Raw genomic sequence first — 13,641 nt, forward strand, 5'->3', positions numbered from 1 at the left:
TTCAGGCGAGAGCCTGGCAAGGGCCAGCCTATAGCAGGCACACAGGCTCCATCACAAAAGCTGCTGTTATACTGTTTGGGGGGAGAAGGGAGCTATTCAAACAGGGTAATTAGCATTTTAAATATGTTTACTTCTGTCTCTTTTTCCTAGTTTTTTTTTCCTAGTGGTTTTTCCTAGCCTCAGAAAGGGACAAGTTCATGCACAGCCCTCAAAGAAAGAATAAAGTAAAAGTGATCTGGAGCTGAATGTGTGTGATTAACCACATTTCCCACTGCCGGCGCTTGCCAAGAAGCTTGAAGCCAAATTTCAAACTTTCCTAACCACCACATTAACCCCCCACGGCCAACTGCCCTCTTCCGTTCTCCCTTGTACTTCCGCCGCACACGACTGTGTTCAAAGGCCATCTCAAATCCTCCTTGAAAGAAGCCCAGAAGCACATTTATGGAATGATGGAGGGTGATGGGCTTGCTGGTGGGCGGAGCCTCCTGGTCCTACACACTCAGGAAGACTCCACCTCCCTTCCAATGTCCAATCAAGTACCTAAACGTCAATGCTCCAGTTCTCTGGGCTTGTGTCTTGGCTAACTAGGGGTTTTCCCCCTCCCCCAGCAGCTTTTCATGATAAACACATACACACACACACACACACACACACACACACACACACACACACACACACACACACACACACACACACACACACACACACACACACACACCACCAGCACTACCACATAAAAGTAGATATCAAGTAAAATGAGATAGGAAACCAAATTGCTGCATTCTAGCCACTAATGAAAGCATGTTACTGTAAACAGGCCTCTCTCAGACAGCAGGAAACACCCAAGGCACCAGGAAGAGAACCTGAGCCTTGACATCATTCAAAGGCCACTAGGAGCTGGGCTTTTGTGTTGTTGTTGTTTTCTACAATGAAAAAGATAATAACGGTTCCTGCTTATTCTACAAGAAAAGCTGATCTCTTCTCTGAGGGCTGTTTACCCTCTTCTGCCCTCTCTGTACATAGAGTGTCTTTTTCAATTGTCTCTCCACTTTCAAGGCTGTCGTTTCTGAAACCTATGATTGTACCTGAGAGGTGTGGTCTCATGAGAAATGGAAAGGCCAGGTCTGCCTGTCCTGTTCCCAGGAAGCAGCCAATGGAGAGCGGTGATCTGGGAGAGAATCTGGAGATGGCAGTAACAGTTGCCTGGACATGACAATTGTTTATCCAACCTAAGCCTGTGTCCCCAGATCCTGTCAACCTTTGCAATGACTTTCTGGTCTAGTCTCTGTCACCTCCTCTAAGAGCCCTCTTCAGCGAAAGGAGGAGAAGACCCCTGGAGGTAAGACCTTAGTAAATGTGAGAGAGAGGATCGTTTATCATTCAGCTTGTTTTATGTACTAAGGATAGAACCCAAGACTGTATGTGTGCTAAGCGGGTGTTCTTTCACTGAGTCATACTCTCAGTACCCCCAAGTTTTTCAAGACAAGGTCTTGCTAAGTTTCAGACTGACTTCAAACTTACTATGTAACTCAGGCTGGCCCCAAACTTGTTGTTTTCCTGCCTTGGCCTCCAGAATAGCTGGGAATACAGGTGTGTATCACCACATCTGGTTTTACCATAGATGACATTGCTGACCCAGCACCACGCACGGGCCAAGGGGGACATGGGGTCGACTGAACAATCCCCTCACTCATTCAAGGATGACATTATATGTTGGTGGTGGTGTTTTGATGGTGTTTGAACTCCAGGCCTCACATTTTCTCTCCCTTAGTGTTTTTATTCAAGGCTAGAGCTCTACCACTGAGTCACACCTCCACTTCTGGCTCTTTGGTGGCTAACTGGAGATAAAAGTCTCGGACTTTTTTTTTTTTTTTTTTGCCCAGGCTGGCTTCAAACTGTGATCCTCAGATCACAGCTTCCTGAGTCACTAGCATTACAGGTGTGAGCCATTGGTGCCCAGCAAGGATGACATTATGGAAAAAGCTAGGTACAACTTCGAGCCAATAGGGTAATTCTTTTGCTAATTTGAGAGAAGCCTATATGAAACATATAACCAAGGTACATTTTTCATTTTTTAAAAAAAATCTACCTTATGTATTTGGTAAAGATTACACAAAGGCTGCCTCTACCCCACTCACTTCAACCCCTACGCAGGTCAGCTATTATTAAAAATAACACTGCCTTAACTATAAAAATCATGTTCTCCATTAAGATAACAGAAAGAGTCCAGTGAGTTTCGGTTAGAGGAGGAAGCAATTTGAGTATTAAAAAAAAAAAAGTAAACTGAGCCAAAGTCAATTTTATGAGCTAATTAGAATATTGGCAGGTGGAATAACTTTTTTTTTTTTTTTTGTCGGTCGTGGGGCCTGAACTCAAGGCACACGCTCTACCACTTGAGCCACAGTGCCACTTCCGGCTTTTTCTGCTTATGTGGTGCTGAGGAATCGAACCCAGGGCCTCATCCATGCAAGGCAAGCACTCTACCACTGAGCCACTTTCCCAGCCCCTTGAAGAACTTTTTATAAATAGCTTTCTTTATTGAAATATAATTTACATGTCATCAAATTCACCCCCCCTTAAATTATAAATCAGCCATTTTTTGTATATATGCAGGGTTTTGCAGCCATCATCACAATCTAATTTTAGGATATTTTTACCCCAACATGACTAAAAAGCCCAAGTACCATGAGTAATTAGCCCCAATTCCTTCTTTTACCACCCAGACCTAAGCCAGCACTCATCTTCCCATTTCTATAAATGTGTACACTTTAGATTTTTCATCTAAAAAAAGAACTATAGCCAGGCACTAGTGGCTCATGCCTGTAATCTCAGCTAAGGCTGAGATCGATACAAAGCCAGCCCAAGCAGACAAATCTAAGAGACTCTAATCTCCAATTAACCACCAAAAAGCTGATGTGTACCTGTGGCTCAAGTTATAGAGTGCCAGCCATGAACAAAAAAGCTAAGGCATAGCCCTAGGCCCTGAGTTCAAGCTCCAGTACCAGAGGGACAAAAATGAGTTATAAAGTATATGGTCTCGTGGGTCTATCTGTCTTTATCTAGCGTAAAACTATTAAGTTTTGAGTTTCATCCATGTTTTCTAACATGTATTAGTACTCCAGTCATTTTTCTTATCAAATAATATATATGGATATGTATGCTACATTTCACTTATATATGACAGACATTCAATCTGTTTCTCCTTCTTGGGTATTATGAATGATACTGGCATGAATATTCATGAACAAGTTTTTAGTTGCATTCTCATTTCTGTTGGGCAGACACCCAGGAGCAGAATTGCTCAGCCATGCCCCAAATGATTTTTCAAAACTGTTTACCCAGCTGTAGTCATGTACTACCATGATCATTGATGAAGAGGGGGAGAGGTATTTAATAATTCTCAATCTTGTCTTGCCAAAGCCCACTAAAGGAAAGCATTTCAGGGCCAGATTAAATCTCCCAAATCAATTATTCCAACATTCTCTCCAAGTATTTCAAAGATCAGTTATTATCAAAATCTCAGAATTTACACACACACACACACACACACACACACACACACACACACACACACACACATCATAAATCATTTCAAAGTTAAATTATCCCAACATGTTTTTGAACAGGACTGAACTATAGCTATCTGATCCTTAAAGGCCACCAAAGAAGGAAATAACCCAATTTCTCTCCATTGCCTGTTCTCAGAAAACTATATACTTTAAACTAGGTTTAAACTATACAGATGCTACACAGATCCTGAGGGAGAACAGGTGGAGGTTTTCAAACAAGTTTGGGATTGTATTCCATGGTCCTCTTCTCTTCCCACCGAGCAGACTCCATGCCTTGCTGCAGGCTAAATTTATGTAGCCTCACTCAGTATTGCTATGTCCTAAAATGAATCCCATTTGGATCTAACACAGTCACCAGAAGTGTGGGAGAATTCTGCCATCACTCCTTGAAGTCTTTTTTCTTTTGCTCCAGTCATCTTGCTGAGTCTATTTTCAGAGTCAACAACAGTACCACACAATTTAACATCAAGAATTTTTTGGCTGTTGCTGTTTCTGTAACAGCTCGGACATTCTTTTCCTTCTCGATCCTTCTCTAAGAGTAGCATATGTAAAATGAGTAATTATTACTATGAAGAATTGCTAGAGTCAGCACCTCCTCAAAGGAATTACATTTCCTCCTCTCCCTTCCTCCCTCCCCTCCACCACAAACTCTCCCCCATAAGTTAAGAATTAAAGACACATTACTGGGATAAAGAAATCTGACCTGAAATATGTGTTACGCCAACTATGGCAAACTACCAAGAGTATTAACAATAATTTCCAATGGGACTGAAAAGGTTAGATGATCTGTCTTTGAAATGAGCCAACTCTGCACACTTTCACAAGATTAAAATCAGTTTGCTTTTCCTCCTTGATTCTTTGTGCCTCTCCTATTCCTAGGATACCCCTGCCCCCGCCAAGAAAAAAGGAAGAAAAAAAAAGACAGGGTCCTTGAGAAGCATAAACAAGTGGTTCTAGAAATTTACTTTCTTAATGAGGAGAAAGCTCAAAGATAAATTCCATTCCACATTCATTTCCCTGTATTTCACAGTGAACAGGATTTTCTGTGATTTCTTTCTTCCTGGAGAGAGAAAGGGGGTGTGTGTGGGGAGAGAGAGAGAGAGAGAGAGAGAGAGAGAGAGAGAGAGAGAGAGAGAGAGAGAGAGAGAGAGAGAGAGAGAGAGAGAGAGCACCTGAGCAATAGGTAACACCCCTAACACACAGACACTAAAAGAAACAGTATAAATAACAACTATGAGGCATTTGGTGAGAAAAATTCATTCTCTTCGAAGAAGCAAGATGACTATTCATGCACAATCTAGGCCACTTTTTAGACATAGTAAAGAAGAGGTCATTTCTTTCCAAGGATGATGATCATGGGCAAGTAAGTGATCTTTGTACCTGTCTGATCACCTGTAAAATGAACATAATGAGAGGAATTTATATAGTCACCAGGCACTGGTGACTCACACCTGTAAGCACAGCTACTCAGGTGGCTGAGATCTGAGAACTGCGGTTTGAAGCCAGCCAAGCAAAAAAGGTCTGTGAGACTGACTCACTCAGCTCCACTAAACTACCAAAAGAGTCAAATGTGGAACTGTAGCTCAAGTAGTAGAGCACTAGCCTTGAGCAAAAGCATCTCAAGACACAGTGCCCAGGACCTGAGTTCAAGCCCTAGGACCAGCACAAGAAAGAAAGAGAGAAAGGGAGAAAAAGAGAGGGAGAAGGGAGGGAGGGGGAAAAAGGAAAGAGAGAAAGAAAGAGAGACAAAGGAAAGAGGAAAACCGACAAACGAAAGACAGAAAGAGTAAGGGAGAAAAAGAAAAAGAGAGAAACAAGGAAGGGAAGGAAGGAAGGAAGGAAGGAAGGAAGGAAGGAGAGACAGAAAGAGACAGAAAAAGGAAGGAACTCACAGGCTAGTGTTTGAATGCTTCCAATGGTACTGAACACAAACACACACTGAGAAACTGTGAGCTTGTACCAACATCCTCACCATCACCGCCAAGACCACCGCCATCTTGGAGAAGGTGTCCAGATGCAGTACATACCTACTCTGAGGGTAGATTGGAAGAGTTTTCATGGTCAATGTATTGCCACCTGCATTCTGGAATGTTCCCTTTTCCCCTAACTTCTCTAGCAGGTACAATAGGTTTATAAGACAAAGTAAAAGGGAAGAGGGTTGGGAGGAAGAGAAGAGGAAGGGAGAGAAGAGGGGAAAAGAGAGAAAGGTCATGGACAGAGATGGGGAGATATTTTAGTCAGAAAAATGTGACCTTGCTTCTTCAGTCATGTTTGGAAGATGGAATTCTTACAAAAATTCTGTCAGATTCAGTAGGCCAGGAAAAGGGGAAAGCCAAACAATCTCCAGAGGGAGAAGTCCTTTTTTTCTTCTTTTATGTTGGTCATGGGGCTTGAACTCGGGGCCTAGGTACTGTCCCTAAGCTTTTCTGCTCAAGGCTTAGCACTCTACCACTTGGAACCACAGCTCCATTTCTGGTATGGTGGTTAATTGGAGATAAGAGTCTCACAGACTTTCCTGCCCAGGCTGGCTTCGAATCATGATCCACAGAATCTCAGCCTCCTGAGCAGCTAGATTACAGGCCTAAGCAACCAGCACCGAGCTGAGAGAAGCATCGTAACGTGTCCCAAGCCACAGAGCAAATTGTTAAATCCTGTTCTTTCTTGTGCCCATACATGGGCATGCTTGTTGAGCCCCAAGAAAAAGAAGGGAAGGACTTGGTTCAGAAAAGTACCTTCACAGATTCAGAAGGCATTGGCTGAAGGCCGAGGCACCTACCTCTCTCTGAGACTGGCCTGGTCCCTGGTCCGGGGTGCGGAGGTTCAGGATGTGCACCTCCTGTGGCAGCCCGGTGGTTCCTCTGCTGGCACAGCCAGACAGAACGGTGAAGCTCTCCATCAAGGCCTGGACAGGGTGGGAGGCGTTGACTGGTGACAGTCGGCATTGGGTACCAGACTCCGGACCTACAGACAGAATCACACACGGGACATCTTCAACAGTTGTCTAAACCCGTTGAGTTCTCCTAGAAATGATTTCCAACTCTACAAAAGGTTCACATTTCCCTCCTTGCCCTACCCTTGCCTTACAGAAATAGGGTAGGCAGGTTTCTGAAATTTGGGGCTGGTGATTCACACTCCTGTGATTTGCTTGTTTCGCAGGTTAAATAAATTGGTATTTTCCGATTTCATCTGTCTCTGTTCATGCCAGCGGACCCTCCAAAAGCAGAAGGGAAAATTCCCTTCACCCCTACAAGGCTCTATCTTCACCCACCTCCGGGAGCTGGGTGCTGTCAATCACCCCCCACTCAGTGGTTGAAGACATAAAGCCCAGGAAACCACATAGAGGAAAGGCCCAGGTGCACGCCAGGGAGTTCTGGCTGGTTTCTAAGCAACCAAAGTATTCTCTAGGACTCCAGGTTCCATCTACAGTGTCACTAGTTCAGACCCCAACCACTCCTGTACCCCATGCGAGGACACAGCAGACACCCTGCCTGGTGGGCCAAGTCTATTTCAGGACTCACAGAAATTATCTAAGCTGATAACGGCAATCAGGTCTGAAATGAAGTATGTGCCTTCTCAAATAATCACTGCCACCCTCTACTGCTGGACTCTGCCCAGCTGCTTTCTGGGAAAGCAGGAGGTGGTGAAGGAAGATGGATTGGCAGCAAGAATGGGGGGGGGGGAGAGGGGGTACATTTCTGGGTACTCTGCAGAGACCCAGAGAAAGGTGCCTATTCCTACTGCATGGTGGGGGGAGGGCGGGGATGGGAGGGACTAACTGGCTCTAGCAACTCTACTGAGAAACCTTCTAGACTGGTTTCCTAGCCTTTTGCAATGCGTTTGCATTAAACACACATAACTATGCTTTCAAGTTCAACTTTGTACATATGCAAAGCTCTGACTGGCCTCTCACTGTATCCAAACACACCTGCAGGGAGGCCTGCAGCCTGCAGGGCTGCCTCTCATCACCACAGGGGTCCTTTCTTAAGAGTTGGCTCATTTCTATTAAAGAACAGGAGCAAAGGCTCCCAGGAAACAACCCAGAGCAGGAGGGACTTCCTCCATGTCCAGGGTCAGCTCTCTGCCTCAGAGCTGGTATTCTCCAGCCTGCTGGCATCCCAGCAGGGCAGGCTCCTATTTCTGGGCTGTAGCACAAGCCACAGGTTATACAAGTCAGCTCAAGGTCAAAAGACAGAGCGAGGGGCTGGGAAGGTGGCTCAGTGATAGAGCACTTGCCTTGCATGCGTGAGGCCCTGGGTTCCATTCCTCAGCACCACATAAGCAAAAAAGAAAAAAGCCAAAGTGGTGCTGTAGCTCAAATGGTAGAGTGCTAGCCTTGAGCTGAAGAACTGAGGAACAGCGCGCAGGCCCAAGAGTTCAGGCCCCACGACTGGACCAAAAAAAAAAAAAAAAGACAGAGCAACTCTGATCTGGTGGGAGGACAGCGGCTTTTCAGAGGAACCCACCAAGGCCAACGTTTAAGTCTATTTGGAGTTATAGTTTGGATCCTAACTGTCACCCAGGCCCAAGTGCTGAAGGCTTGGTCATCCTCTTATATTGCTTTTGGGAAAAAATTAAGTCACTGAGAGCCAGGTACCAGCAGCTCACGCTTATAATCCTAGCTACTTGGGAGGCTCAGATCTGAGAATGAAGGTTTGAAGCTAGCCTGGGTAGAAAATCCATGAGATTCACATCTCCAATGAACCAGCAAAAAGCCAGAAGTGGGGCTGTGGTTCAAGTAGTAGAGTGCTAGCCAGGAGTGAAAAAGCTAAGCAAGAATAAGAGCTCCTGTGTTCAAACCCCAATAGCAGCACACAAAATGTCACTGGGGAATTGCCTCTAAGGCAATTGGAATCCCAGCTCCTTCCTTGTTTTTTAATTTTATTTTTTTAGCCCCTAGTCAGCATGAGGTAATTAGTTTCCTCTGCTAGGCACTCCTGCTACAATGTCCTGGGTCACTGTAGACCCAAAATGACAGGGCCAAGACACATGGACAGAAAACTCTGAAAGCATATGCCAAGATGAGCCTTTTTTCTTTTTAAGTTGTTTATCTCAGCCATTTTGTTACAGCAAGCTGACTCATACAGATAGCCCCTGCCTATCCAACAGGGGTTCTGTTTTTTTATTCTTCCAAGTTTGAGAAAGAAAAAAAGTCAATAAAAACCTGTGATGAAGGTATTTGTATGCCAAAAAGATCAGAAGTTATCCATTGCCATAACTGAAAACCAGGGCCTTCAACAGTTTAACACATAATGTCCTATGGTCTCTGGTTATCAAGTTCCCACTCTGTTCCTGGCAGTGCAAGGTAGCACCTCCAGTAGCTCAACACAAATGTTCTTGCAATTGAGCCAAGGTTCCAAAATTGCCCAATGCCTAGGGCTGGGACCCGGAGTCTGGGGTCCTCTCTCCCAGCAAGGAGTCCTGCAGGGCTGCAGCAAGGTTAACTTCCTGGGCCCACACTTCCTGTAAGCATCCAATGTGGAGGTGGGGGTACAGGACCCTGAGGTCTGTAACTGACTGTGGAATGTATCAAAATAATGATGATGAGGAAGAGGAGGAGGAGGAGGAGGAGGTGGAGGAGGAGGAGGACGAGGAGGAGCAGGAGGCTAAGATTGATGTCTGGAGAGATATTTAGATAAAGCAACGGTTACCAAAATGGGAAGTGTGGAATTTGGATGTTCCCCATAGAGCAGTTTTAACATCCCTGTATATTTAAATGTTTCATTGAAAAATAAAATAAGAATGCTTAGAGGGAGGCCATGGTAATCAAATAAAATAAATAAATAAATAAGACCGGAAATGTCACCAAAAACCACAGTCACATTGCTGAGGAGAAAACCAACCAACAGGGGGCTGGGAAGGTGGCTCTGTGGTAGAGTGCTTGCCTTGCATGCATGAAGCCCTGGGTTCAATTCCTCAGTATCACATAAGTAGAAAAAAGCCAGAAGGGGCGCTGTGGTTCAAGTGGTAGAGCGCTAACCTTGAGCTGAAGAGCTGAGGAAAAGCGAGCACCCAGGCCCTGAGTTCAGCCCCCATAACTGACCAAAAAAAAGAAAAGAAAAGAAAACCAACCAACAAAAATAAAATCCCTTTGGACCCAGCAACTTCCCTCTAGAAATTTATCATAAAGAAATAGCTGGAGCTGGGCACCGGTGGCTCACACCTGTAATCCTAGCTACTCAGGAGGGTGAGATCTGAGGATCTTGGTTCAAAGCCAGCCCGGGCAAGAAAGTCTGTGAAACTCTTATCTCCAATAAACCACCAGAAAACCAGAAGTGGCTCTGTAGCTCAAGTGGTAGAACGCTCACCTTGAGCTGAAGAGCTGAGGAACAGCGCCCAGGCCCAGAGTTCAAGCCCTACAACCAAAAAAAAAAAAAAAGAAAAGAAATAGCTGGGTATGTACATGCACAGAACCCAGAATGTACCTATGGAAACAAACAAACAAAACCATAAAAAGAGCAGAAAAATAAATAAGCCTTAAGAAAAAAAAAACTATAGTCAGGTGCCCAGTGGCTCACGCCTGTCATCCTAGCTACTTAGGAGGCTGAGATCTGAGGATCTCGGTTCAAAGCCAAACAGGCAGGAAAGTCAGTGAGACTCTTATCTCCAATAAACCACTCAGAAAACCAGAAGTAGATGATCGCACCTAGCTGGGTAATCTCAAGGTGAAGCTCCAGGCCTCCAAGACCCACACAGCCCTTCCACAGCTTCCAGCTCCTCCCATCTCGCCTCCGGGGGCTTGCTGGCTGTGTTTCAGCCATGCTCCCTGAAGCTCAGACCTGCCAGGTGTCTCTCAACACCAACTGTTCTCCTTTTTGCTCCAACTATTAGTCAGGCACATGGCCAGCCAAAATGCAAGCTAAGATCCAGTCACATGACCCAAAACACCAAGACTCCCCAAGACTATAAAAGACACAGAAGAATGGAACAAGCCCCACCCCAGTGGCTCACACCTGTAGTCTCCACTACTCTGGAGGCTGAGAGCTGAGGACTGAAGTTCAAAGCCAGCCTGGGCAAACAAATCAGAGATTCTTAGCTCAAAAAAGCTGTAAGTGGCCAGGCGCTGGTGGCTTACGCCTGTAATCCTAGCTACTCAGGACGCTGAGATCTAAGGATCGTGGTTCAAAGCTAGCCAGCCTGGGCAGGAAAGTCCGTGAGACTCTTTTTTTTTTTTTTTTTGGCTGGTCGTGGGGCCTGAACTCAGGGCCTGGGTGCCTGCCCTCAGCTCTTCAATGCAAGGTGAGCACTCTACCACAGTGCCACTTCCAGCTTTTTCTGCTTATGTGGTGCTGAGGAATTGAACCCAGGGCCTCATGCATACAAGGCAAGCACTCTACCACTGAGCCACCTTCCCAGCCACACACCCCCACCCCCACCCCACCACCACCGTGAGACTCTTATCTCCAATAAACCACTAGAAAACCGGAAGTGGCGCTGTGGCTCAAGCGCTCGCCTTGGGCTGAAGAGCCCAGGGACAGCACCCAAGCCCAGAGTTCAAGCCCCGCGACTGACTCCCAAAAAAGCTGTAAGTGGAGGCATGGCTCAAGTGGCAGAGTACCAGCTTTGAGTGAAAAGAACTGGAAGTGGCACCCAAAAATAAAATAATAAGAATGGGACAGAACCGTTGTGTTTATAGTTGTACAACACCTTCACCCCAGCTCAGCACCTGGCACACAGCAAGCAGGCCAGCATGACTGAGGGAAGAGCACCTGACGTGTGTACTGCACGACAGTACTCTGTGCTGCACAGCTTTCCTCCTTGCCAGAGATCATCTGTCCCTGAGCTCTCCCTTTTCCTCTTTAGCATTTTGGTTGCTAAGAATCAAGTTCTGTTGGGGTTCGCCATCCTCAACCAACACAGAAGGCAGGCAGCACAAACCCACTTTGGTCCTCAATGCCCCAGAGGCCGGGCAGGGCCTCCCGTCCAGGAGGAGGTGACGGGTTCTTAGGTCCCCCACCTCATCCTGTCCCATCTGCCCGGGCCAGGCCTCCGGTCCCTTGCCTTTAGCCACGCGCCCTTGCTCTCACCAGTGGCCCTGCGATCTGCCCACATGCTGCTAGAGCTGTGTCCTTCTAGACAAGGCCCCACTCGGGAAGGGTCTCCACGGCCTCCTGCATACACGCCTGAGGAGCCCTGTAACAGCTGAGGCCCGGAGGCAGGGCCAGGAAACCACACACCAGCCATGCTGCTCACTTTGTGGGGGCCCCTGAGCTTTGGGGTGGCTGGGGCAAGGGCTCTTGGACGGCCTTGGCAGGCTAGATGTTTCTCTTGAGGCAATGGCTGGAAACCCACAGCCCTTCCTGTCCCCACGCCACGAGGAGGATGAGCAGTGCACTCCAGGGATCGCTGTAACCAGCAGAGCAAAACTCACCACGGTGAGGACCAGGCCAGGTGCAGACGAGGAAAGAAACCTCAGCAGACACTGCCCCACCCCCCCTTACCACTCACCCCCCCCCCCCCCCCGTTCTAACTAAACGCTTTATCTGAAGCCTCAGGACAAGTCTGTAAAGTAGAATAAATACCATCCCCACCCTAAGTAAATCCTTACATGCCACAGGCTGGATGTATCTTTTTGGTATCTAGACCACACATGTACAAATGGGATCCTCTCCAGAAAGGTCTCACCCACGTGTGACTGTCACACCTGTGTGTGTGTGTGTGTGTGTGTCTGTCTGTCTGTCTGTCTCTGTGATGCTGGTATTAGGGCTTGACCTCAGGGCCTTGCATTCTCTCTTGGCTTTTTCACCCAAGGCTGGCACTCTACCACTTGAGCCACAGCTCCTCTTCCAGCTTTTTGCTGGTTAAAAAGAGCCACCTGTCTCCTGGATTTGTCTGCCCAGACTGGCTTTGAACCTGGATCCTCAGATCTCAGCTAGGATTACAGGTGTGAGCCACCAGTGCCCAACCTAGACATTGCTCTGGACTGTGGACGTCCAGTACAGGGCCTGTCCAAGGATTCTTTGGAGGGTAGCTCAAAAACAATCCAACATCAGCCAGGCATCAGTGGCTCACGCCTGTAATCATAACTACTTGGGAGGCTGAGGTCTGAGGACCGTGGTTTGAAGCTAGCCCAAGCAGGAAAATCCACATGAGACTCTTATCTCCAATTAACTACCAAAAAGCCAGAGTGGAGCAGTGGCTCAAGTGGTGGAGTGCCAGCCTTGAGCAAAAAAAAAAAATGCTTAGGCCCTGCTCACCAACTCCCTGGCTGATCTGAAGGCAGCACACACAAATAAGGCCTGTGGCACAACCACACCAGGTGGTCCAGACCCGAGCTACGCTGACAAGGCTCCCCACTAGCTAGGCTGCACAGACACTCAGCAACTGAGGCAGCATAGTGCAACACAAAGGTGATCCTGAGGTTTCCACCCTGGGTGATAAACGAGAGCAGGGTTCTTTATGCGCCACCAGTTTTAGAGTGATGGAAACCGGTGCACAGAGAAGTTGAGTTATTTGCCCGAAGTCACACCGCACCAGTAAAAAGCAACTGGGAGTTCAGAGCTAAGTTTCCCAGACTCTGGGTCTAAGTTTTCCCATGACAGGGCATCACCTGCCTTTTTTTTTTTCTTTTGACTTATACTTTCCAGTCCTTTTAGATCTATGCAAACAGGGTTAACAATTAATCACAAACAGTAAGATCTAAAATAAGATAAAATATAAAATGGTAAACTATTCCATGCACGCTCATAACCTTGAGCTGACTTAAAATACTCCACGGGCTCAATAAGGAAGTGCAAGGTCTTTTCTTATGGTACCAAATGTCTTCATCTTTCCCAAATGCTTGATTACCTGGACACAAGAAAAACAGACCTGCATCACAGCATCAATATCAAAATTCCCAGTTCTGCTTCAAGAAGAAGGAAACATTGCACATGGACTCATCCTTTCGTTCTGAACATTAGCTAACAACACAGCATTCCAATTTCAGCTACAGATCTTCCCCCCACTCCCTGGTCCTGCCCCCCCCTCCACCAGGCTGGCTGCAGGCCAGCCCCAAGCCTCGACAGAATGCAGAAGCAGCATTGGAGAACAGATGCATTTGCTACACACACTTCAAATTTAATCTGTCCCCGAA

General features: G+C 46.6%; 1 protein-coding gene across 3 annotated transcripts in view; it reads right to left on the bottom strand.

Moving 5' to 3' along the window:
• Tgfbr3 (transforming growth factor beta receptor 3) overlaps positions 1 to 13,641 on the bottom strand; it is a 173,025-nt gene that overhangs the window by 102,449 nt on the left and 56,935 nt on the right. For 2 of the 3 annotated variants that reach the window (XM_070007636.1, XM_070007638.1), the window contains one exon: positions 6,346 to 6,530. In XM_070007636.1, the coding sequence (XP_069863737.1) occupies positions 6,346 to 6,530 (185 nt within the window). Of the gene's footprint in view, positions 1 to 6,345; positions 6,531 to 9,874; positions 9,923 to 13,641 lie in introns of all 3 variants that reach the window. The other variant, XM_070007635.1, reaches the window with a different exon arrangement.

The sequence above is a fragment of the Dipodomys merriami genome, unplaced genomic scaffold (genome assembly GCF_024711535.1).
Source record: "Dipodomys merriami isolate MVZ:Mamm:240054 unplaced genomic scaffold, mDipMer1.0.p SCAF_7, whole genome shotgun sequence".
Taxonomy (NCBI): Eukaryota; Metazoa; Chordata; class Mammalia; order Rodentia; family Heteromyidae; genus Dipodomys; species Dipodomys merriami.